The sequence below is a fragment of the Mytilus trossulus genome, chromosome 7 (genome assembly GCF_036588685.1).
Source record: "Mytilus trossulus isolate FHL-02 chromosome 7, PNRI_Mtr1.1.1.hap1, whole genome shotgun sequence".
Taxonomy (NCBI): Eukaryota; Metazoa; Mollusca; class Bivalvia; order Mytilida; family Mytilidae; genus Mytilus; species Mytilus trossulus.
The window spans coordinates 69,169,272-69,192,063 of record NC_086379.1 but is presented as its reverse complement, the minus strand read 5'-3'; the positions used below and the strand labels follow the sequence as shown (position 1 = coordinate 69,192,063).

Sequence of the window (22,792 nt, the reverse complement as noted above, 5' to 3'; positions counted from 1 at the left end):
TTTTTATTTACACCGTTACTTCCTGTTTGTTCATGAATGACATCTGTAAAATAATACAGTATGTTTGATCTATGTTTTATTTAAATCTTGCGAAAGCCTAGAATTTCCTTAAAAAAATTTGCTAAATAATGCAATGAAAACATACCAGTAGGTAGTATGTGATCACATGGTAATAGTATCCTTAAACGGTATGAAAATCTTTAAGAGACAACAATTACCACTGAAACCTATATCATTTTACAGTAGTAATCAGCAGATCATTATGAAAGGAATCTTTTCAGAAAGAGTTAACTTATCATGAAAGGTCTTTTATAAAATAGTTAACCAAAAAATCTGGGTGTTTTTCCTTAACTTTTAACTTTATGTTTCTCTCACCCTTGATTGTCTTTTTTGAATTGTCAATAGTATTTACCATAGATAAATGATAACTTTTCATAAATGCTTACCCCTTTTTTGTAGAGATGCTGTCATAGTTTCAGACCTCTGAGTAAATAAGGCTGGATTGAGGTCATTTTCACCCTCGTTAATTTGCACTATAGATGTTTTAGAAGGAGGTGCTCGTTGTTTTATTGTTCCTACATTTTCATTAGCAAACGGTAAGGTATTAGATTCCACACTAGATGTTGATATATTAGAATCATGACTTGACGTAGAATCATTCCGTCTAAGAGTTCCATATGGTGGTGTTTTTTCTCTACCACCTACTGATGCATGATTTTCTTGGTTTAAAAATTCTCGTCTAGGTTTTGGTTTAATCTGAGGTGATCCTACACTTTTTAAATGTTTTACTACATTATCTTCTGATCTCATTGTAGTTGATGAATCACTGAGACTACCATTATATCGTCTAAATGATGATGTATTGTGTGAAGAGACAGGCACGTGAGACCCAACATGAGAATCTTTTGTCATGTGAGACAGTATTGGCAACTCCTTATTCGGACTTGTTCGTAATGAGGTACTTCTTAAAACAGGCGAAGAAAATGAATTGTTATGAACACCATGATTGTCTGACATATTTGCCACTGACTCATGCCCTTGGTTTCCCCGTATAGACTGAACAGCACTACCAGTGGATGTTCTTGTTTCAGAACCTTGCACACTATTTGCACTAACTTGTCTCTGATACTGAAGTCTATATTCTTCACCGTGCATATCCTCTTTACTGGGTATTCCATAATTATGAAGTTTAGGTGTTATAATATCCATAGCTATTGGTGGGGGAGGTGGGGGGAAATCTTCTCCATCAGAATTAACCATATCATCAGGACTGATCACCTCACCACATTTACTGCCAAATTTTTGTGACAGACTTTGTACACAACTAGCAAAGGAGTTTGTCTCTGAGGCCACTTTAACTGATTTTTTAGGTTTAGGCGAAACAGCAGGCTTTGTTGAGATAACCGGTTTTGGTTGTAGTTTTGGAACAGCTGACTTAGGTATACTACCAGCATACTGAAAATTCCCTGAACTTGATGAAACACTGACTGGCGGTACATTACTCACATTGTTCTGAGAATTTCCTCCAGAATTTCTATTGGAATTTTGAACATAATAACTGTCAATAGTTTTGGGTGAATTATTACCAGTTTTTGGCACACTTGTAGCATATGGTGAATTCTCAAGAGATATCTGTTTACTATATTCTAATTGGCTCTGTTTAGATATAGAATTACTTCGTTTGGGAGGGGGAGGAGGAGGGACTTTCTTTATTGGTGTTGATGAATGAAGAGGTCCATTTACACCTGGTGGACAAGACTGAGACATAGAGTTATTAAGGCCAGAATTGTAGGGGGAGTGTTTCGGTGAATCATATACAGTCTCTGATCCAAGGTCACTTTTCTGTCGTTTAAAGCCTCCATTTCCTGTAATCACAGATTTTTCAATATGATCTTCTAAATACTCATTTAATTTTTCTGCCTCTACAAAGTCTGGTGAGTACTCTTTACTTGAACGTTTTGCCTTCGCAACAATCTTAGCAACCGGCTTAGGCTTATTGAGCACTTTAGGAACAATAGGAGCCATAGGCAGTGGTGCCCTATATCCATTATCAATCTCTTCTGTTGGTGTGCTATCCCGATCAAATTCATTTGAACGTCTAGAAGGTCCTTGAAAAGATTGATACGTAATTGTTTGGCCTGCCATATCTTTTGTCAGAGAAGAATTAGGTGACGACTGATTACGTTTAACTTGAATTGCCACAACATCTGGCTGAAATGCTTTGGTAGTTGGACTGTTTGGGAAAAAACAAGAGTCCAAGCTACCATCACTACCTCTCTGTCTGGCAGGAGAATGATTATACATTTGTTCACTATTGTTCAAACTTTCTCCTGAAGAAGATTTTCTAGGTCTATGATTATACATTGCCTCTCCAGAATGACGATTTGAAATATTGTTATGTGGTGGATCTAAAATTTCTGACGATCCTCGTTTGCCATCTACAGTGGATTGTCTTTTAGCATTAGATACTACTCTTTTTAATCTATCAACAGCTATCATTATTTTCTTCTGATGACCTATAAATACCAAGAAAATAATATTGAAGATATTACAGCTAAATCTTTATCTTTAGATTAATATTGTTAACTCATTGCAGCGAATGTTCAAAGTAATGAGCTATAGGTGCTATATCATTTGGTGGACAGTTGTCTCATTGCAATCAGACCATATCTTCCTTATTATTATAATGAATATTTGGTTGTATATAATATAAAGAGAATAAATAAATAATTACTACAAATTCAAAAAAACATTACCAGTACTAAAAAGACAACATGCACAAACTTTAAAAAGTTGATACACTCAGACAAGGTATCATGTGAGTACTTGGTAATCTGGAAACTAATATAAAACATTAAAGGTCATGTAATGGCATACTTAATTTAAATTTATTATTTTAAGTAATTTCTTATAAATACATCAAGGCTGTTTTTGGTTTCTGTCTGCCATAATTGTCTTTTGTTTAATTTTATTATCTTAAATCAGACTGTTGGTTTTCCTTTTCATAATTGTTTCACATTTTGTCATTGTGAAATCTATATAAATTTTTATACAGTATGCATGTATGTTTTTTTTTCCTTGCTGCAGATCTTATGCTATAGTGATTTGTAGTATCTTGAACCCTTGTCACTATTTTTGTTGAATAGAAGTCTTATTTGCAATCAAACCACATCTTCTTATTTCATTACTTATCAGAAATCTTATCTTTCAAAAATGTAAAAACTGCACAATACAGATATAAAGAACAACAAATCTAAAGGAAGAACTTGTATATTGTTTGAAATCAAGATATATGCATGTTTCCTGCTGAGTTGAAAACCCATTGGTGACCCTCTGTTGTTTTCTCAACTCTTTGACACATGCGTCATTTCCGTTCCCAATTTTATTTTATGGTTATTTATATAACTGTTTTTAACACAATACATCTTGTATATATCAAACTGAAAGCTAAATGAGCATTTCCTTTACAAAAGACTAATATATAAGTTAACTCAGCAGATTGGATACCAACAAAAAGTGTCATAAGTCTTAAAACACAGACAAAACAAATTTCAGTAAAATTTTACTCATGATCAATCACCAAAAACAAGACATACCTAGCTTAGAAATTCCAATTTCTTCTAAATCTTCCCAACTAATATCAGTAACACTGTCCATATCAGCATAGCCTTGACTAGTTAAGGTTTTACAGTACTGCTCTAAATGTAACAAGTGAAGCCATTCTTCTACTGTAGTCTACAAAAGAAAATCAACCATAACATATAACAAATGTGCATAGGATAGTTGACCTCAAATTTTGACCTAAAAGATGTAAGAAAAAATACCAATCAGGACTTGGTTGAAGTATTTATTCATTTAACATGGAAACTCTCGGTGCTGTTTTATTTTTTTATCAAAACATTTTGCATGTGTATGTCCCAAGTCAGGAATCAAAATCAGTCTTTGTCATTTGTAACAGTTTATCCCATTTGTTTTTGATTTGCTGTTCTGTATATAAATAGGGTTGTTGGTTTTCTTGTTTGAATTGTTAACATTTGGTAATGTCAGGCCTTTTATAGTGTGCTATCCAGTATTGGTTTTGCTCATGGTTGAAGACTATACAGGGACCTACAGTTGAATACATCTACGCCATTTGGTTTATTATGACCAGTTGTCTCATTGGCAATCATACCACATCTCCTTATTCTGTCACTAATTTCTTCACCAAATAATCTGTCTTCAAAATCATAGACAATTTATACGCATGAAAATGTGACAAAATCAATAAAAAATACCTTTTTCTTATTGAGGAATTCATATTCACGATACGGTTCTTTCAATATAAATTGAATGGCAAATATGACCTATGCTATGAAACCTAAGTTGTTTTTGTAGTTTTTACTGTCTTATTACATCACAGTTCCTAGTTTTACATTGTGATCAATGTTACACTGTGTGTAATGACAAAATTAAAGAGCAAAAATTTAACCATAATCAATATTTTCTCTCCTAAGTACTATTTGGCATATGTTCAATGATTGCTAATTAGTAGCTTTATAAATGTTAATTAGAAGATTTATAACTAGTTGCTTATTAGAATATGCTATTTTTGATCATTCTAGTGCCATGTACAAAACACGTACAATATCAATACTAGCGTTAACAGAGCTATAAATGTCACATGGTATTACCTCTGTTCCATCAAACTTATTTTGATGTTTTCAAAGCAACCATTGTTTCTTATAAACCGATGTAATTGAGTTTTATTGTGTGAAGAAGAAACTTTATGTTTATTCAATAGTATGCACAGTTGAAACTCAGCAATTAAAAACTCATTATCTAAATTTATTTCCAAATCCTCCAGGTTGTTTTATTGTAAGCATTTACTTTGTTAACTCTTATTTGTTTCATTGTCAAACTGTTCTCCATACAGTTAGAAAGTTAGTGAAAACAGACATGGTTTGGTTTACTCTGCAGACGTTTAGTGATAATGTCAACCTTTTTAACATGTTTTATTCTATCACTGCTTCTCTGCGCTAAAGGAAGGCTTGGCAGAAGGTTACGATCTATAAAATAACATTAACTAATACAAAGATGCCTTTTAGTTTAGTTTATGTTTGATGTTTGGCTGATGTCTCACTGATGTTTACTATCCATGTTCTTTTACCCAGTATTACACATCAAATAGGATACAACCCCAAGGACCACTTCATCACTTTTGTTTTTGCTTGAAATCGTATGAGTTGTAAAAGTGATGCTGCTTATTACAGGTTCTAGTAGCCAACTTTAATAATAGAATAGGCTCCCTGAATCTATTTTATAGGTAATCTAACAGGTAAGTGGCATCAAATTTTAACCATAACAGAAAAAATGTGTATACTTTGACAAGAACAACGGGGTAGAGATTTTAAGTAATAAGACAGCTAATTTCTATATCAAATTCAATTATTTTTAAGTTAAAAACGTACAGGTTTATAATCAGGTAAGCCATCGCTGATGTTAAGTCTGGCAATTTCAGCTTTCAACCTCTTCCGATGACCAGGTTTAGTTATTCCAATAGCAGTCAGATCCTGAAAAAAAATCAAAAAGTTATCATCACCTGAAGGTTTATAAGCATACAACATAAACTTAAGTGTTAAAGATTTATAAATAATAACCTGGGTCATTGCCATGCTTGCCATAATTTTGGTTGAGATAATACATCAGCCTCTCTGTCTAAATCCCTATGGTAATCAATGTATAAAATAGCCTTCCTCTCACCTCTTCTTAGTTTAATGTTGCTAATCACTCTCCGATTTTATGATTTATCAGATAAGTTGTCAGGATTGTTGCTTTTTGATAAATAAAGTCAGAAGTCCTCCTAACATCCTATTGATATTATGTGGTCATTACTGGGCTTGGCAAATATTCAAAATAAATAATGTAAAAAACCTATAAATTCCTTTACAATGAGACAATTATCAAAGGTTAAGTAAATAAGTAAATATCAAACTATAAAGTTTATGTTCTTCAAAGATTGCCATGATTACCAGCAAAGTGCATCTAGTTGTATCAATTCTTTCAAATTTCTAGAAACCTTTTGTATTTAGTGGAAAGATACTGTATAGCGGGTTATTTTCGCGGGTGTAAAATTTCACGATTTTCATTGAATAAGGTATACGAAATATTTTTGCGGTTATTATTTTTGGCGGTTTCGAAACTTTTATCAATACCTTTGCATGTACACTTTTAAATTGGCGGAATTTATTTTGGCGATTTTGTTCTATCCGCGAAAATAAGCGAAAATTTACACCCCGCGAAAATAACCCGCTATACGGTAACTCGGCATGACAATACTGGATACATGTAAATGTCCCTCCTATATCAAGATAACACATTTGGCATAAAAATAAAAAGCCCCAAAAAAATTGGTTCAGTTTAACATCTCAGCTGCCTAACCAATTATATTATACTGACAACAAACATTTTGATTTGTAATTAAAAATCGCAGAAAAAGCAGAAAAATTTCTTCACCATGAGAAAAAGGTTGTTTCCATGATTAAAGAAACACTAAAATCAGACCTAAAGTCATGTCACACCTGTTAGACAGACATTTACTATGGATAATTTTGTAATTAAAAATCTCAGGAAAAGGAGAAAAAGTTCCTCAATAAGAATGATAGGTTGTTTCAATGATGGGATTGGTCATTTATCAAATAGACAATGACAAAACATGAGGGTCAATAGATGGACCAGTAAACAGGTGCAGAAAATAATACTACAAATACAAACTTCACTAAATTATTCTTAGATTACCTTCACGTGATACTTTTATCATTGAGTTTACACCAGGTTCCCTATATTAGTTGTTTACTTAAAAACACCCTTAAGCAACAAAAAAAAGGCCATAAATCTTGGTTATATAACAGAAGAATATTTATAAGCAGGATAAGAATGTGCATATCTTCATGTAATTAACCTGTTACCTAAACACCTGTTGTATAAACAGGATAATAGTTAATAGCATGGATGATGTTAAGTGCGTTGTAATTTTTCACAAAAACATATGCCCACTGCTAATTTATCAAATATATCATACATTCTCCTTAAAAATTAACTGTTCGTAAGTTTGAGAATTTTCCAAAACTAACATTAAGCTTCGTTTTCTTCATATATCTTTAACGGTGTTTTGTAGTATTATATGTTAATAGAATTGTTAATTTTCAAGAGAATGCAATAAGGAACTTGAATCAAAGTGTCAGATAGAGTAGTTTGCTGGAATAACATTGCTAGCTAGAATTCTTATGTTGAAATGTTTCATTAATTTTTATGGGATATGCCACAAATTTCAAAACATCAATTTCATGATTGATAGTCTGTAATTATAAGAGATAGCACAGAATCACGTAATTAATTTTGACATGTTTTAACAAGTGTTTTATATATCAGTTTTATAATTATTAAGATTACTATACATTAAATTGTATTTGAAGTTGAAGCTATGAAGTTTTTATTTGATGGTTACAAATATCTGCTCTGATGAGGCAGTACCACCAGTAAATTCAAATGTTTATGAAAATGTTTGTTATAAAATATCAAAAATACATGTACTTTAATGTCTTATTCAGTCATTCAGTCTTGTTTTATTCCATAATTCCATTCCTTTTTTATTTTCATCGCAGAATATCAAAATTTTTAAATTATATAAAATAACAAGAAAAATGTAACTGCTTTAAAATATGTATGCTGAAATGTTGCACTATATTTTTAATGTCGATACTTTTTTAAAAGTAATAAGGTTTTACTATAACTTTTTTCACACAAACTTTACTTTTATTAAATTAATCTATTAAATTTTATTCAGATCCAGGAAATTAAGTTCATAGTCAGTTAGACAGACAGACAGACAGACAGAGACTCACCTTATAATCAACTATAATAAATCAAATACAGACTACACCACAAAACTTTTATGTTGAATGCTGATCCATGAAATGTCAAGGTCAGGTGAACCCTATTAATTATTTAGACCCAGCAATGATTTTATGTACCAAATATTGTATCCTATTACTCATAAGAAGTGAGAAAATAACATAATAAAAGAACTATATTTTTTAAGCAGTTGATGAACTATGAAAATGAGGTCAAACACAATGCACATAATGCGCCAAATGGAAGGGCACCTGTTTACAATATATGAAATATCCACGGTTTTCTATCTGTTGTATTCAAATAAAATGTAGGTTAAACTTCCAATGACAGCTTAGCCTAAAAACTTGTATGAACATCTAATTTGAAATTATTTTTTTAGGTCAGTCACTGTGATCATCTTTAAGAAATAATTAATTCTTCAATTTCAATTGTTAGCAATAGTTATAATTCAAAACTAATGCATAATAAATATAAAGATAACTTTATAGGAAATTTTGATTTCGTTAATTGCTAATTTTTCAAAATGTACAATAGAGTTACATAGAAAAAGTAAAAACCTAAATGTTATCTTACTTTTATTGGTTCAATTTTATTTTAGAAAATAAGCACTAATCTTTACTTCAAAAAGATTAAAATAAATAAATAACAAAAACATACTGAAAGATAGCTATTTAACTGCTCATTCTATCATCAAATCTCAAACAGTTCCTGACAGCAACATCCAAAAAATTATTTCTAGATTTTAATTTGAGTTGTAGCAGTTATTTGTTGCAAATAAAATACTAATAAAAACTTCAAAAAAAAATTACAAAAAAAAAGAAGAAATCTTAACTTGTACAAATATTGGTAGTGGAGAAGGGATGATACAGAAACATCAGATGAAAGTTTGACATTAAGAAGGAATACTTATCATATTTCCATCAAATACCTCCCTTATTCTATAGATTGGGTCTATAATGATAGATCTTGAGGGCATTAGCAGGGATGGGTGTACCTAATTCACAACAAAATACTACTGTCAATGCAGAATAATTATTTTCAATAATTTAGGAGGGGTCTTACAACAATTAGATAATGTGTTATGAAAAGCATGATAAATGCTTAGTATCAATCTCATTGAATGACGTCTTGGTTTAAGGCATACTACTTCATTTTTTTTTACATAAATAAGGCGGTTAGTTTTCTCATTTGAATTGTTTTACATTGTCTTATCGGGGCCTTTTATAGCTGACTATCCGGTATGGGCTTTGCTCATTGTTGAAGGCTGTACAGTTGCCTATAGTTGTTAATGTTTGTGTCATTTTGATCGTTTGTTGATAGATGTCTCATTGGCAATCATACCACATCTTTTTTTTATACTAGGACTGACTTCTTTAAGTTGGTCCAACTGTTCATACAACTTTGTCTCAATTATACAGGAACATGATTTCAAGGTGGATTCCCGTCTACTGGTGACCTATAATATTTGTACCAGTTTGTTAAGGAAAGACTTGTCATAAGTTGTACAATGTAGTCTTATTTTCAGAATTCTTTATGAGTAACAAATGGTCAATTACAACAAGTGACTCCTCAACTAGAACGATACATGTGAAGAGTCTTTTAAGTGGACTATGGTGTTATAAAAGTGAAAGAATATGTAACTGAGATCTTTGAAAAGATTCATTGTATGACAATTGAGTAAGTCTAATGTTATGTCAGTTATCTGTAAGACTTTACCAAGCTATTCACTTGACCTTACCTCTGGGGTCATCCTAGAAATTGTCCTCATATCATATCCAGCATTTATAAACAGACCAAAATATTCCTCATATCTCAGGTCCCTTAACCACGTCTTCAATATCTCATGGTCCTGAAAATGTAAAGGATAAATTACAATCACATAAATCTTAAAATATCAATGTCATCATGGTCCTGAAAATGTAAAAGATAAATTACAATTACAAAAATCTTAAAATATCAATGTCATGTTCCTGATAAACAGGGTTCTATGATGTCTCTAGTCCATGTGACATCTAAGTAATACAGACTGCATTACTGTGACAGTTTCTAATGAGTACCAGATCAATGTTTGGCCAATGATTACATCAGCATCAAAATGACTTTCATTAAAAAAGAACAATTATATACAATATAAGAATAAGGAGATGGCTTACTTTTTTTTACATAAATAAGGCCGTTAGTTTTCTTGCTTGAATTGTTTTACATTGTCTTATCAGGGCCTTTTATAGCTGACTATATGCGGTATGAGCTTTGCTCATTGTTGAAGGCCGTACGGTGACCTATAATTTTTAATGTTTGTGTCATTTTGGTCTTTTGTGGATAGTTGTGTCATTGGCAATCATACCACATGTTCTTTTTTATGTTATGATATCAAATGAGACAAGTTTTGATCAGAATCTAAAGGACGAGGATGTTTGACAGCTAACTTTCACCATCAGCCCGTTAGAAGATGCTGATTTCAAAGTCAAGACATGGTCATTGAACATAAACTGAAAACATTTCTTAAAACTTGACATAGTGAAGTGGTCATTGTTGGTTTTGTTAGTGATTTCTCCCATCAACTATAGGTGCCATGAAGCACATTCTAATTATTGCAATGTTTTCACTTTCTATGTCAGCTTGGCCACATTTTTTCTATACAGTAGCATTCCTGCCAGATCTTAGAACAATAACAGAATCTCTGCCAACTATTTTCTAACTTTTTTTTAATGTTTGATAAACATGAAACAACCAAAAAAACCTGAAAAAAAACCTGACACTTTGTGAGATAATGCATGTGTGGGCAGGTAAGATTATCTAGGTGTATCTGTTCTAAACATCAAAACAATTACTACATATTGCGATACACATGTTTACTTTGAACTCAATCATTGCAGTCTGACCACATAGAACTATGGTTTGAATTAAATTAACACCACCAGTCTGTATTGCCCTAATTTACTGGTGTCTGCTGCACAAACAAATCCTCCTTTTTTTTGTATTGATCAAGGTCATTTGACCTTAAAATCATAATTCAATATATGCATTATTGCATGCATTTATTATTACGATTTTGTCATTTTAGACTAAAATGCAATTTCATTTTTTGCAATATTAAGAAAAATCCTGTTTGATTCATGTAAAAAACTTGAAAATGAGAATTTTAATTATTGCGATTATAACCATGTTGCAAATTTTGCAATAATAAAAACATTGCAATAATTTCTGAATTTACAGTTGTTTTTTAAGATTAAAATATCAGATATTTTCTGAACATGTTTTTTTAAAGATTTCTAAATGAAGTCAAAATTAAAACAGTTACAAGATGAGGGACAGCAACATTTTCTTTCCTTGTAGAACTAAAAAGTAAAAGGGATAAAAGACTGAATGAACATACCTGCATGCCGGAATGGAAAAGTTCTGCTACATTAATGTTAGAAATGGGTCCTGATTCCTCTAGTCTGTCAAGACTTCCTACACTAGAACTAGAATTACTGTGATAACTCTGTCGTGATGATACTCCAGACTCATAACTCTGACCAGATAAACGGTGTTGGTTTACTATCTGTACATTTACATAATTATGTGGAGACTGAAAAAATAAAAATAAAATCTAGATTTAAGACAAGTTCAAATATGAGACCGATTTCAATTTGAAGCTATTAGTGGAAACTAGACATGTAAACGAATAAAATATATAGTAAATACTACAATATTATGTCATGTGGACTTCAAAACCATATGACCATAGAAAGTGCATTTCTTTTAGTTCAAAGAAGTGAAATGCCCTTAGTCTAGAGTTGAGTTTAGAGATGTGAATTGCCCTCAGTTAAAAGAAGTAAACTCTTAGTCCTCAAATGTGAATTGCCCTCAGTTTAAAGATGATAAAAGCTCTTTGAAAGGTAAAATGCCCTCAATCTAGATATGAATATTCCCTACAGTCTAAAGATGGAAACTACACATATTTGCTCAGAAAGATAAAATACAAATGCATGTAACTTGCAAAATTGTAAATGGACAACACACTTATAACAAAAGAAATGAATCAGTTGGTGTCTTTAATCATAGTGTTTTTGTTACTTAAAAGATATAAGTGGTTAATGATAATGGCAGATTAATGATAGTCTATGTTCAATCTATAAACAAGTTTTCTAGAAATGTAGCGATTTAGTGTTTGACTTATTGCATAGATACTGGTTGCCATTGTTAAATAAAAAAAAGAAGATGTGGTATGATTACCAATGAGACAACTCTCCACAAGAGACCAAAATAACACAGAAACTAACAACTATAGGTCACCCTACAGCCTTCAACAATGAGCAAAGCCAATACCACATACTCAGTTATAAAAGGCCTGGAAATGACAATATAAAACAATTCAAACAAGAAAAATAACGGCCTAATTTATGTACAAAAAATTGAACGAACAACAAATATTTAACACATACCAAACAATAAACTACTGAATTACAGGCTCCTGACTTGGGACAGACACTTACATACAGAATGCAGCAGGGTTAAACATGTTAGCGGGATCCCAACCCTCCCCCTAAAGTTAAAGTTCATGATTGACCTCTATGGATGTTTTTTGTTGTTATTGGGTTGCTGTCTAATTGATGCATGACCCACATTTCCTTTAATTTACCGGTCCCATAGAAAACTGTGCTATCTATAACTTGTACAGATCATAGAGAACACATTTCTAGTTTCCTCTATAAATAGTCTTGTGACTGATGTGATACTAAGATGTAATTCTCATTTCTTTTCTCGTCTAATAACATCTTATTATTGCTATTATTCTAATGCTTATGCATCGGTAGTAAGCACTTGGTTTTTTGGTTGTTGTTTTTTTTTATTGCCCTAGCTGTTCAAGTGTTAAGATATTCTGTATAATCCTTTTAAAAACTTTGCCCATAGCAGGATAAACTAATGGAAAAATATACAACTTTGATCTTGTTTTATTTTCATCAAGCTACAATTATAAGATTCATCAGCAAATCATGGCTGTAGAAAATTACCAGTATTAAACACAACTTTACCAAAAGAAATTTAATTTGAGAGTAGACAGTAAAAGCACTACAACTGCACCGTAATTAGCTTACTTTCTGAACTTCGCAACGTTTACAACCACTTGTGAATACATTAACCAATTTCTTACACAATTAATTGCAGTACAATCTTTTCTTTTTTAAACAAGATAGCTAATAGATAAAACACATAACTCATCAAAAACTATATTTCTCATTCCAAATTTTCAAAGAAAACAAAACACTTACCAGCTAAAACTAACCGATATAAAAAAATGTCCTTCAGTATAAGTTTTGAGTGTTTCCAAAGACTTACAATAACATGCACTGCCAAAGTGAGACTGTTGATTATTGAATTATAGACATGTTCTAAGATGTGTTTTATGGATTAATGTAATAGAATGATAACATAGTAATAATAAAACAGTCATCAAACACAACCTCCTGAATGAGAACAGGTGCCCCCCATCTTACTAGAGTACAACAGTGGGACATCCATGATTCATATCAGATATAAATAGACTTCAAGATCTTACAAGATGTAATATGTCAGCCAATAATATCTGTAACTTCCTAAAGTCATATTTTTAAAAAAGATTTGATAATTCTGTCAGAATGATGACATTATATCTACCACTCATTCATGTTTTATTTCAACATTATAATTCTGACGTAAAATGTTCACCACCATTAAACTAGAGGCTCCAAAGAGCCTGTGTCGCTCACCTTGGTCTATGTGAATATTAAACAAAGGAAGCAGATGGATTCATGACAAAATTGTGTTTTGGTGATGGTGATGTGTTTGTAAATCTTACTTTACTAGTCTTGCTGCTTACATTTATCTCTATCTATAATGAACTTGGCCCAGTAGTTTCAGTGGAAAATGTTAATAAAAATTTACAAATTTTATGAAAATTGTTAAAAATTGACTATAAAGGACAATAACTCCTTAGGGGGTCAATTGACGATTTCCGTCGTGTTGACTTATTTGTAAATCTTACTTTGCTGAACATAATTGCTGTTTACAGTTTATCTCTATCTATAATAAAATTTAAGATAATAACCAAAAACAGCAAAATTTCCTTAAAATTACCGATTCAGGGGCAGCAACCCAACAATGGGTTGACCGATTCATCTGAAAATTATAGGGCAGATAGATCTTGATCTGATTAATAATTTAACCCCGTGTTGGATTTGCTCTAAATGCTTTGGTTTTTGAGTTATAAGCCAAAAACTGCATTTTACCCCTATGTTCTATTTTTAGCTGTGGCGGCCATCTTGATTTGATAGTCGGGTCACCGGACACATTTTTAAAACAAGATACCCCAAAGATGATGATTGCCAAGTCTGGATTAATTTGGCCCAGTAGTTTCAGAGGAGAAGATTTTTGTAAAAGATAACTAAGATTTACGAAAAATGGTTAAAAATTGACTATAAAGGGCAATAACTCCTAAACAGGTCAACTGACCATTTCGGTCATGTTGACTTATTTGTAAATCCTACTTTACTAAACATTATTGCTGTTTACAGTTTATCTCTATCTATAATAATATTCAAGATAATAACCAAAAACTGCAAAATTTCCACAAAATTACCAATTCAGGGGCAGCAACCCAACAACGGGTTGACCGATTCATCTGAAAATTTCAGGGCAGATAGATCTTGACCTGATAAACATTTTTACCCCATGTCAGATTTCCTCTAAATGCTTTGGTTTTTGAGTTATAAGCCAAAAACTGCAGTTTACCCCTATGTTCTATTTTTTGCCGTGGCGGCCATCTTGGTTGGATGACTGGGTCACGCCACACATTTTTTAAACTATATACCCCAATGATGATTGTGGCCAAGTTTGGTTCAATTTGGCCCAGTAGTTTCAGAGGAGAAGATTTTTGTAAAAGATAACTAAGATTTACGAAAAATGGTTAAAAATTGACTATAAAGGGCAATAACTCCTAAACGGGTCAACTGACCATTTCGGTCATGTTGACTTATTTGTAAATCCTACTTTACTAAACATTATTGCTGTTTACAGTTTATCTCTATCTATAATAATATTCAAGATAACAACCAAAAACTGCAAAATTTCCACAAAATTACCAATTCAGGGGCAGCAACCCAACAACGGGTTGACCGATTCATCTGAAAATTTCAGGGCAGATAGATCTTGACCTGATAAACATTTTTACCCCATGTCAGATTTCCTCTAAATGCTTTGGTTTTTGAGTTATAAGCCAAAAACTGCAGTTTACCCCTATGTTCTATTTTTAGCCGTGGTGGCCATCTTGGTTGGTTGACCGGGTCACGCCACACATTTTTTAAACTAGATACCCCAATGATGATTGTGGCCAAGTTTGGTTCAATTTGGCCCAGTAGTTTCAGAGGAGAAGATTTTTGTAAAAGATAACTAAGATTTACGAAAAATGGTTAAAAATTGACTATAAAGGGCAATAACTCCTAAACGGGTCAACTGACCATTTCGGTCATGTTGACTTATTTGTAAATCCTACTTTACTAAACATTATTGCTGTTTACAGTTTATCTCTATCTATAATAATATTCAAGATAACAACCAAAAACTGCATAATTTCCACAAAATTACCAATTCAGGGGCAGCAACCCAACAACGGGTTGACCGATTCATCTGAAAATTTCAGGGCAGATAGATCTTGACCTGATAAACATTTTTACCCCATGTCAGATTTCCTCTAAATGCTTTGGTTTTTGAGTTATTAGCCAAAAACTGCAGTTTACCCCTATGTTCTATTTTTAGCCGTGGCGGCCATCTTGGTTGGTTGACCGGGTCACGCCACACATTTTTTAAACTAGATACCCCAATGATGATTGTGGCCAAGTTTGGTTCAATTTGGCCCAGTAGTTTCAGAGGAGAAGATTTTTGTAAAAGTTAACGACGACGGACGACGACGGACGACGACGACGGACGCCAAGTGATGAGAAAAGCTCACTTGGCCCTTCGGGCCAGGTGAGCTAAAAATCATCTTTTATCTAAATGTGAGTACATGTATATTAGAAACTGACTGATGGTTTTCATTTTGTCCCTTTCTTGACTGAATTCTAATACATTGTATTCCAAATACTTTCATGACTATACACACATATAGCAAACACTCTCCTGACTGTTTAAACAATGTAGTCCTGAAACTTCTGACTTTAACTAGGTTCATAGTCAAAATTTCCTAAATCCTATAATTCATGTTCTCAATGTGCAATGTGGACTCTTTTTAAAAATATATACTTAAATCTAGAAACTATTTAAAATTTCACTGTTCAGGATTATATCACATTATTAATGTTACCTTTCTAAATATGCAATATTTCTCCTAGGTGGATGCTATGCATCGATATCAAATCTTATTCATTTCTAGGATCAGGATATGTTTACCCTTCAAGTAGGAAAAGGCCATACTTTTCAGTTGGGTTTCAATTTATTTTTTTCCTGACTCAAATTTCTATTTTGTGTTAAAAAAAAAATTTGTGTTATGTGTTCTTTTTGTGTGTTATTGTGTTCTTTTTGTGTGTTATTGTGACCTTTTTTTGTGTTATTGTGTTCTTTTATAAACATGATGCTCTTAGTTTTTGAATGCAATCCTCCTGTCAAAGTTATCTACACTAAGTTCCAAGAAAACTGTCATAATTGTTTCATCCAGAGATATAAACCCAATAAGCAAAACCCCATGAAATAGTGAGCTATAAAAAGTAGTATCCATTATGGTTATGTGTACCTACCCTAGGTTCTGTATGACCTGTACTGTAGCCTCTCCCTGAATCATGTCTATCATTGTTATATATACCTACCCTAGGTTCTGTATGACCTGTACTGTAGCCTCTCCCTGAATCATGTCTATCATTGTTATATATACCTACCCTAGGTTCTGTATGACCTGTACTGTAGCCTCTCCCTGAATCATGTCTATCATTGTTATATATACCTACCCTAGGTTCTGTATGACCTGTACTGTAGCCTCTCCCTGAATCACTGCTGGCAGCACTATTTCTGTTGGAGTTGGTAGGACTGATAGAATTAGCAGTCTTCATATCATTAACTAAGTGATAAGGCACGGGTGATCTAGAATCTTCTCCATTATATTGAGGCACTCGTCCATTCAGGTTCTACAAAACAAGAAGAAATTGGTTGATAAATATGATGGTGTGTACTTTTTACCTACCGGTTCTGTTTGTTTATATTTTCCTAAGAAAATTATCATTAATGATAAGTTATCATTCATACTGATCTTCAGTTAGTTAGAAATTGTGTGGAGATTTCAAATGATTCACACACCTACAAAGAACATTGACTTATATAGAAAAAGAAGATGTGGTATGATTGTTATTGCTATTAATTTCTGTGACATTTGGGCTTTTGTGGAGAGTAGTCTCATTGGCAATCATACCACATCTTCTTATTTTATATTTAGCCCATAATGCTTATATTGTCGTAAGTGATATGAGGAAGTTGTATCATTATTTCTACTCTGACAAGTTTCTGTCACTAATATATGACCACAGTTACTTATGGATCAATGTATAAGTAACTCTATGCAATTGTTTGCAGAGTGTTTATGAAGTACAAAAGAATATAACCTTACCCGTAGCCAAGGGGGTGGGTTCAGACGACCCCCCCTTAGAAAAAAATTAAGCACTGTTAAAGTCAATGTTCTGTTCAAATTGTGACCGTTAAAGTCGAGTTTGTGAGTCCAATGAACCCCCCTTGGAAATTCCTGGCTACGGGCATGATAACACAAAGGAAACAGTTCAAACTTTGTGAATCAATGGGACTCCTAGTGTAATCTAATAGGAGAGTTCTAAGAGAGTTGTTTCAATGTGAAAGTTAAGTAAAATTGTATCCCTACATATTTCTCTTTCCATTTTCACTAAAGTAAATTTAGCAAATGGAATGATTTTAATAGAACTACTTAAATTATTCAACACATTTGTCTATATTGACCCCTAACCCTTATTAAAACTGACAGTAAGGTGACACTGTAGGTATATTAAGTCAGTAATTTCATACAGGCAAATGTTTCACCCAACACAGCAAAGAATTTTGAAGCAATGATTTGACTCCTGTGTTTGAAATGAGATCAAACACACAAAAATGGACTATCTCAACTGAGGTATAACCGCAAAATCTTTATCATCCCTTCTACCAGAGGAAGATCTGTTCTTTAGAAAATTGCAAAGGCATGAGGCAAAAGTTATGCTCTAAATCATAATATGAAAAGATAAACTGCTATTGCACAACAAGATAAGCCTTTTCTGCAAAATTACAAGTAATTACTATATTTCAAATAAATGGCTGGCTTTCAAACAACATCAGAAAGCAACTATGCAACTGAATCAATTCATGCATTATTTATTGAAAGGTTTTATATCATAAACACTATTTATGATTAACATGTGTTTTTATGTCATGTTTACTGTGTAAATATGCAGAGAATAGGAAATGCAATGCATATTTTCCATATGGTAAAATGCATATTAACTGCGAGATTTGAAAAAGATGTTTTTTTAAATATTGTTTATACAGAATTATCTTTTGGATATCAATGTATTACATATGTCGTATGGAATGTAGCTCTGACTAATACAATAGAAAGCCTGAATATATGCACGTTTTCTTTACATAGAGACAATGGTGTCAATCTCTGCCATAGTCTAGCAGACATGTATGCTAAACTTAATAGTAAACAATACTGTCTAATCATTGATTTATTTTTTATAAATTCTTACACATTCAAGTACAGTTCAACTCTATCTATGGAAAGTAAAACAAAGAAACAATTCTTTATTGACATTTTTATGAACCACGTAAATTTCTAAGTGCTTCTGTTATTGACTTTTTCCTGTCTTTCTAATGGTTTGAAGGTTATATTCCATGAAAATACAAACACTAATTACAATATAAATATAAGGAATTATGGTAATTTAAAATTAAATTAGCTGTTACATTCTACGGATGTTTACTGTTTTCCATTCCTAAGTACAATGATCCTGTCAATAATCTTAAGTGACAACAACAAAATATATAAGCATTTTGGAGAAAAGCATGGATATCTATGCCTAATTTGGTTGCAGCTATTTTTTACTCATTGTGTAAACAGTGAATCATGAAAACACCCTCTGATCTTTGCTTTTCCAAATCATGACTGAAGCAGTTAAAAGTCTTTTGATAAGAAAACACACTCTGATCTTTGCTTTACCAAACCATGAGTGAAGCGGTTGAAAGTCTTTGAACATGAAAACACCCTCATATCTTTGCTTTACCAAATCATGACTGAACTGGTTGAAAGTCTTTAAACATGGAAACACCCTCTGATCTTTTCTTTACCAAATCATGACTGAACTGGTTGAAAGTCTTTAAACAAGAAAGCACCCTCTGATCTTTGCTTTACCAAATCATGACTGAAGCTGTTGAAGGTCTTTAAACATGAAAACAGCCTCTGATCTTTGCTTTACCAAATCATGACTCAAGCGGTCGAAAGTCTTTAAACATGAAAACACCTCTGATCTTTGCTTTACCAAACCATGAGTGAAGGGGTTGAAAGTCTTTGAACATGAAAACACCCTCAGATCTTTGCTTTACCAAATCATGACTGAACTGGTTGAAAGTCTTTAAACAAGAAAACACCCTCTGATCTTTGCTTTACCAAATCAAGACTGAAGCAGTTGAAAGTCTTTAAATAAAAAAACACCCTCTGATCTTTGATTTGCCAAATCATGACTGAAGAGGTTGAAGTCTTTAATACGAAGTTGTTACGACAAATATCACATACACTTAAGATTATCAATGATCCATGTAATCCAGCTCACAATCAGTTGGAATTTACCAGGCAGACATGTGCACCTGACCATTATTCTGTACAACAAATATAGTTAGTCTTTTGCTATACATTGTAGTATCTATGGAAGTTAGACTTTATCACGAAAATGTTGACTAAAGAACTATGCAAATGAGGAACAGATCTCATCAGGCAAATGTGGTCAGGGTCTGAAGAAAAGACCTCATCACAAAAACATAATGTTGACTGATGAACCATGCAAATGAGGTCAAGGTCAGAGAAACCCTACCAGACAGACATGTACACAAAACAATCATTCCATACCCTACTTTAGTTCACCAGTTTCTTAATATAGAACTGAAGTCAGACTTAAATGCAACAATTTTTAGGTTGACCAATGAACCATGTTAAATAGGTCAATGTTAGATGAACTCTGCAAGTTGTATATACTTTACAATCTTTGAAATTGAGAAATAGTGAGGTCTACTCTGTAGAATTTGGAAACCATTGTATCTACTATGGTGTAGAAGAATTACTATGTCTACTGATTAGAATTAATAAGTTGTTTAGCTTACTCTGGGAAGTAACTGTGGATCTGTTATTATAATGGTTAAAGAAATAATAATTATTACATTGAGCTGACGATTCTTGGCAATCTGTTGCAATAATTCTACTTTTTTTGACAAACAGATTGAATTTAAAGACTTTGAAGATGAGAAGAGGCACCAGATGAATAACAAGGAACCAGATGATATTTACAGAGAATATAATGATAAACAAAGTGTAGGTGTATAGTTAATAATCTACTTCTATCAGATGTTATTATATCTTATCTTAAGTACTGTACAGTAATGTGATAAATAGTGCAATAACATATACAGCTGCTATTTACGTAACACTTATGTAACAAGCATAGCAACATCAGTCATCCAAAAAAAAATCACAATAGTTGCTTTCCTCCTTCAAAAAAGGTGTTCAATTCAACTGGAAAAAACTCATTTCTGGATTACCAGCAGTATAAATGAGTAAAGAAAAAGAAACTCAGGATGAATGCCATCAGCTGATAAGAAGATACTAACTGATGAAATGTTTGCCCCTGTCATTTAACTTTCCTGTTTGAGCTACCAAAACAATGAATTTTGGAAGTTTTAGTAACTTTTTATAGAAGCATCTTAAACATTTTATGAAACTGAAAGCCTGTTTATTTCATCAAGTTCATTACCTGGGAAATGTGCACATTGCGCAGACCTGATCCAGGTGTTTGTAAGATATCTGTAGTAATACCATCTGTATCAATAGATAACACATCTCTGGGTGGATTTATTCACCAGCTCACAGATAAAACATCACTATCTCTGGTAAACCACAGACCAATAAAACTTAAGTATGTACTTAAATGCATTCACTTTTATACTTCTTCTCACATGCAGACATTTAATGAATAATTGCATATCATCATTTTAAAAGTTTCAGATAATTCACAAAATCACTCTCTGTTTAGTCTTTTTAAATGTTAATTTAAACATTGAATTATCAGGTGTTATTCATACATACAAATGGATAATTTCTGATTTGTTCTCAAACTTAAAGAAGGCTGAACACTGCTTTAAAATTTGTTTATACATTTAAAAACCTCTTTTTAAAGCAAAAACAAGAAAATTTCCCATATGATTCATGTTCAAATCTATGTCAATCACATGAAACCAGTGATTTTAAGTGCATATGAAATTCAAAAGTACAAAAACAAGAGTCTCTCAAGAGCCTGAATCGCTCACCTTAATTCTTTTGGTTAAATCTCTCATCAATGATTATTTTGGCTTTTCAATTTATTTAAATGTTTTTTGGATCGTCCTATTTGCTTCAAAAGCCAAAAAAAAAATAATCATTTTCTCCTATGTTCTATTTTAGCCATAGGAGCTATGTTTCTTGACATAAAAGGAAATAAAATATAAAATTTATACTAGATACTTTGAAACTCATTTAGCCTAAGTTTGGCTGAAATTGATACAGCAGTTTCAAAGGAGAAGATTTTTTAAAGTAAGTCAACATGATGAACAAATTGTGAAAAAAGTCTTTAAAGGGCAATAACTCCTTAAGGGGTCAATTGACAATTTTGGTCAAATTGACTTAATTGAAGATCTTACTTTGCTGAACATTATTGCTGTTTACAGTTTATTTCTATCTATAATTATATTCAAGATAATAAACAAAAACAGCAAAAGTTCCTTAAAATTATAAATTCAGGGGCAGCAACCCAACAACAGGTTGTCTGATTCATCTGAAAATTTCAGGGCAGATAGATCTTGACCTGATAAACAGTTTTACCCAGGTCAGATTTGCTCTAAATGCTTTGGTTTTTGAGTTATAAGCCAAAAACTGCATTAGACCCCTATGTTCTATTTTTAGCAATGGCGACCATGTTTGTTGATAGATCATAACTTCAGATACAATTTACAAACTAGATACCCTAAGGAACATTCAGTTAAAGTTTGGAAGTATTTGGCCCAGTAGTTTCAGAGGAGAATATTTTTGTAAAAGATTACTAAGATTTACGAAAAATGGTTAAAAATTGACTATAAAGGGCAATAACTCCTAAAGGGGTCAACTGACCATTTCCGTCATGTTGACTTATTTGTAAATCTTACTTTGCTGAACATTATTCCTGTTTACAGTTTATCTCTATCTATAATAATATTCAAGATAATAACCAAAAACAGCAAAATTCCTTTAAAATTACCAATTCAGGGGCAGTAACCCAACAACAGGTTGTCTGATTCATCTGAAAATTTCAGGGCAGATAGATCTTGACCTGATAAACAATATTATCCCTGTCAGATTTTCTCTAAATGCTTTGGTTTTTGAGTTATAAGCCAAAAACTGCATTTGACCCCTATGTTCTATTTTTAGCAATGGCGACCATGTTTGTTGATAGATCATAACTTCGGATACAATTTACAAACTAGATACCCTAAGGAACATTCAATTAAAGTTTGGAAGTATTTGGCCCAGTAGTTTCATAGGAGAAGAATTTTGTAAAAGATTTCTAAGATTTACGAAAAATGGTTAAAAATTGACTATAAAGGGCAATAACTCCTAAAG

General features: G+C 32.3%; 1 protein-coding gene across 1 annotated transcript in view; it reads right to left on the bottom strand.

The window, feature by feature from the left end:
- Positions 1-22,792, bottom strand: part of LOC134726624 (caskin-2-like) — an 88,982-nt gene that overhangs the window by 4,522 nt on the left and 61,668 nt on the right. The window contains exons 13-19 of the mRNA XM_063591036.1: positions 16,848-17,024; positions 11,267-11,461; positions 9,629-9,739; positions 5,448-5,549; positions 3,597-3,735; positions 447-2,516; positions 1-43 (exon numbers count right to left, since the gene is read on the bottom strand). Of these exons, the coding sequence (XP_063447106.1) occupies positions 1-43; positions 447-2,516; positions 3,597-3,735; positions 5,448-5,549; positions 9,629-9,739; positions 11,267-11,461; positions 16,848-17,024 (2,837 nt within the window). The remainder of the gene's footprint in view (positions 44-446; positions 2,517-3,596; positions 3,736-5,447; positions 5,550-9,628; positions 9,740-11,266; positions 11,462-16,847; positions 17,025-22,792) is intronic.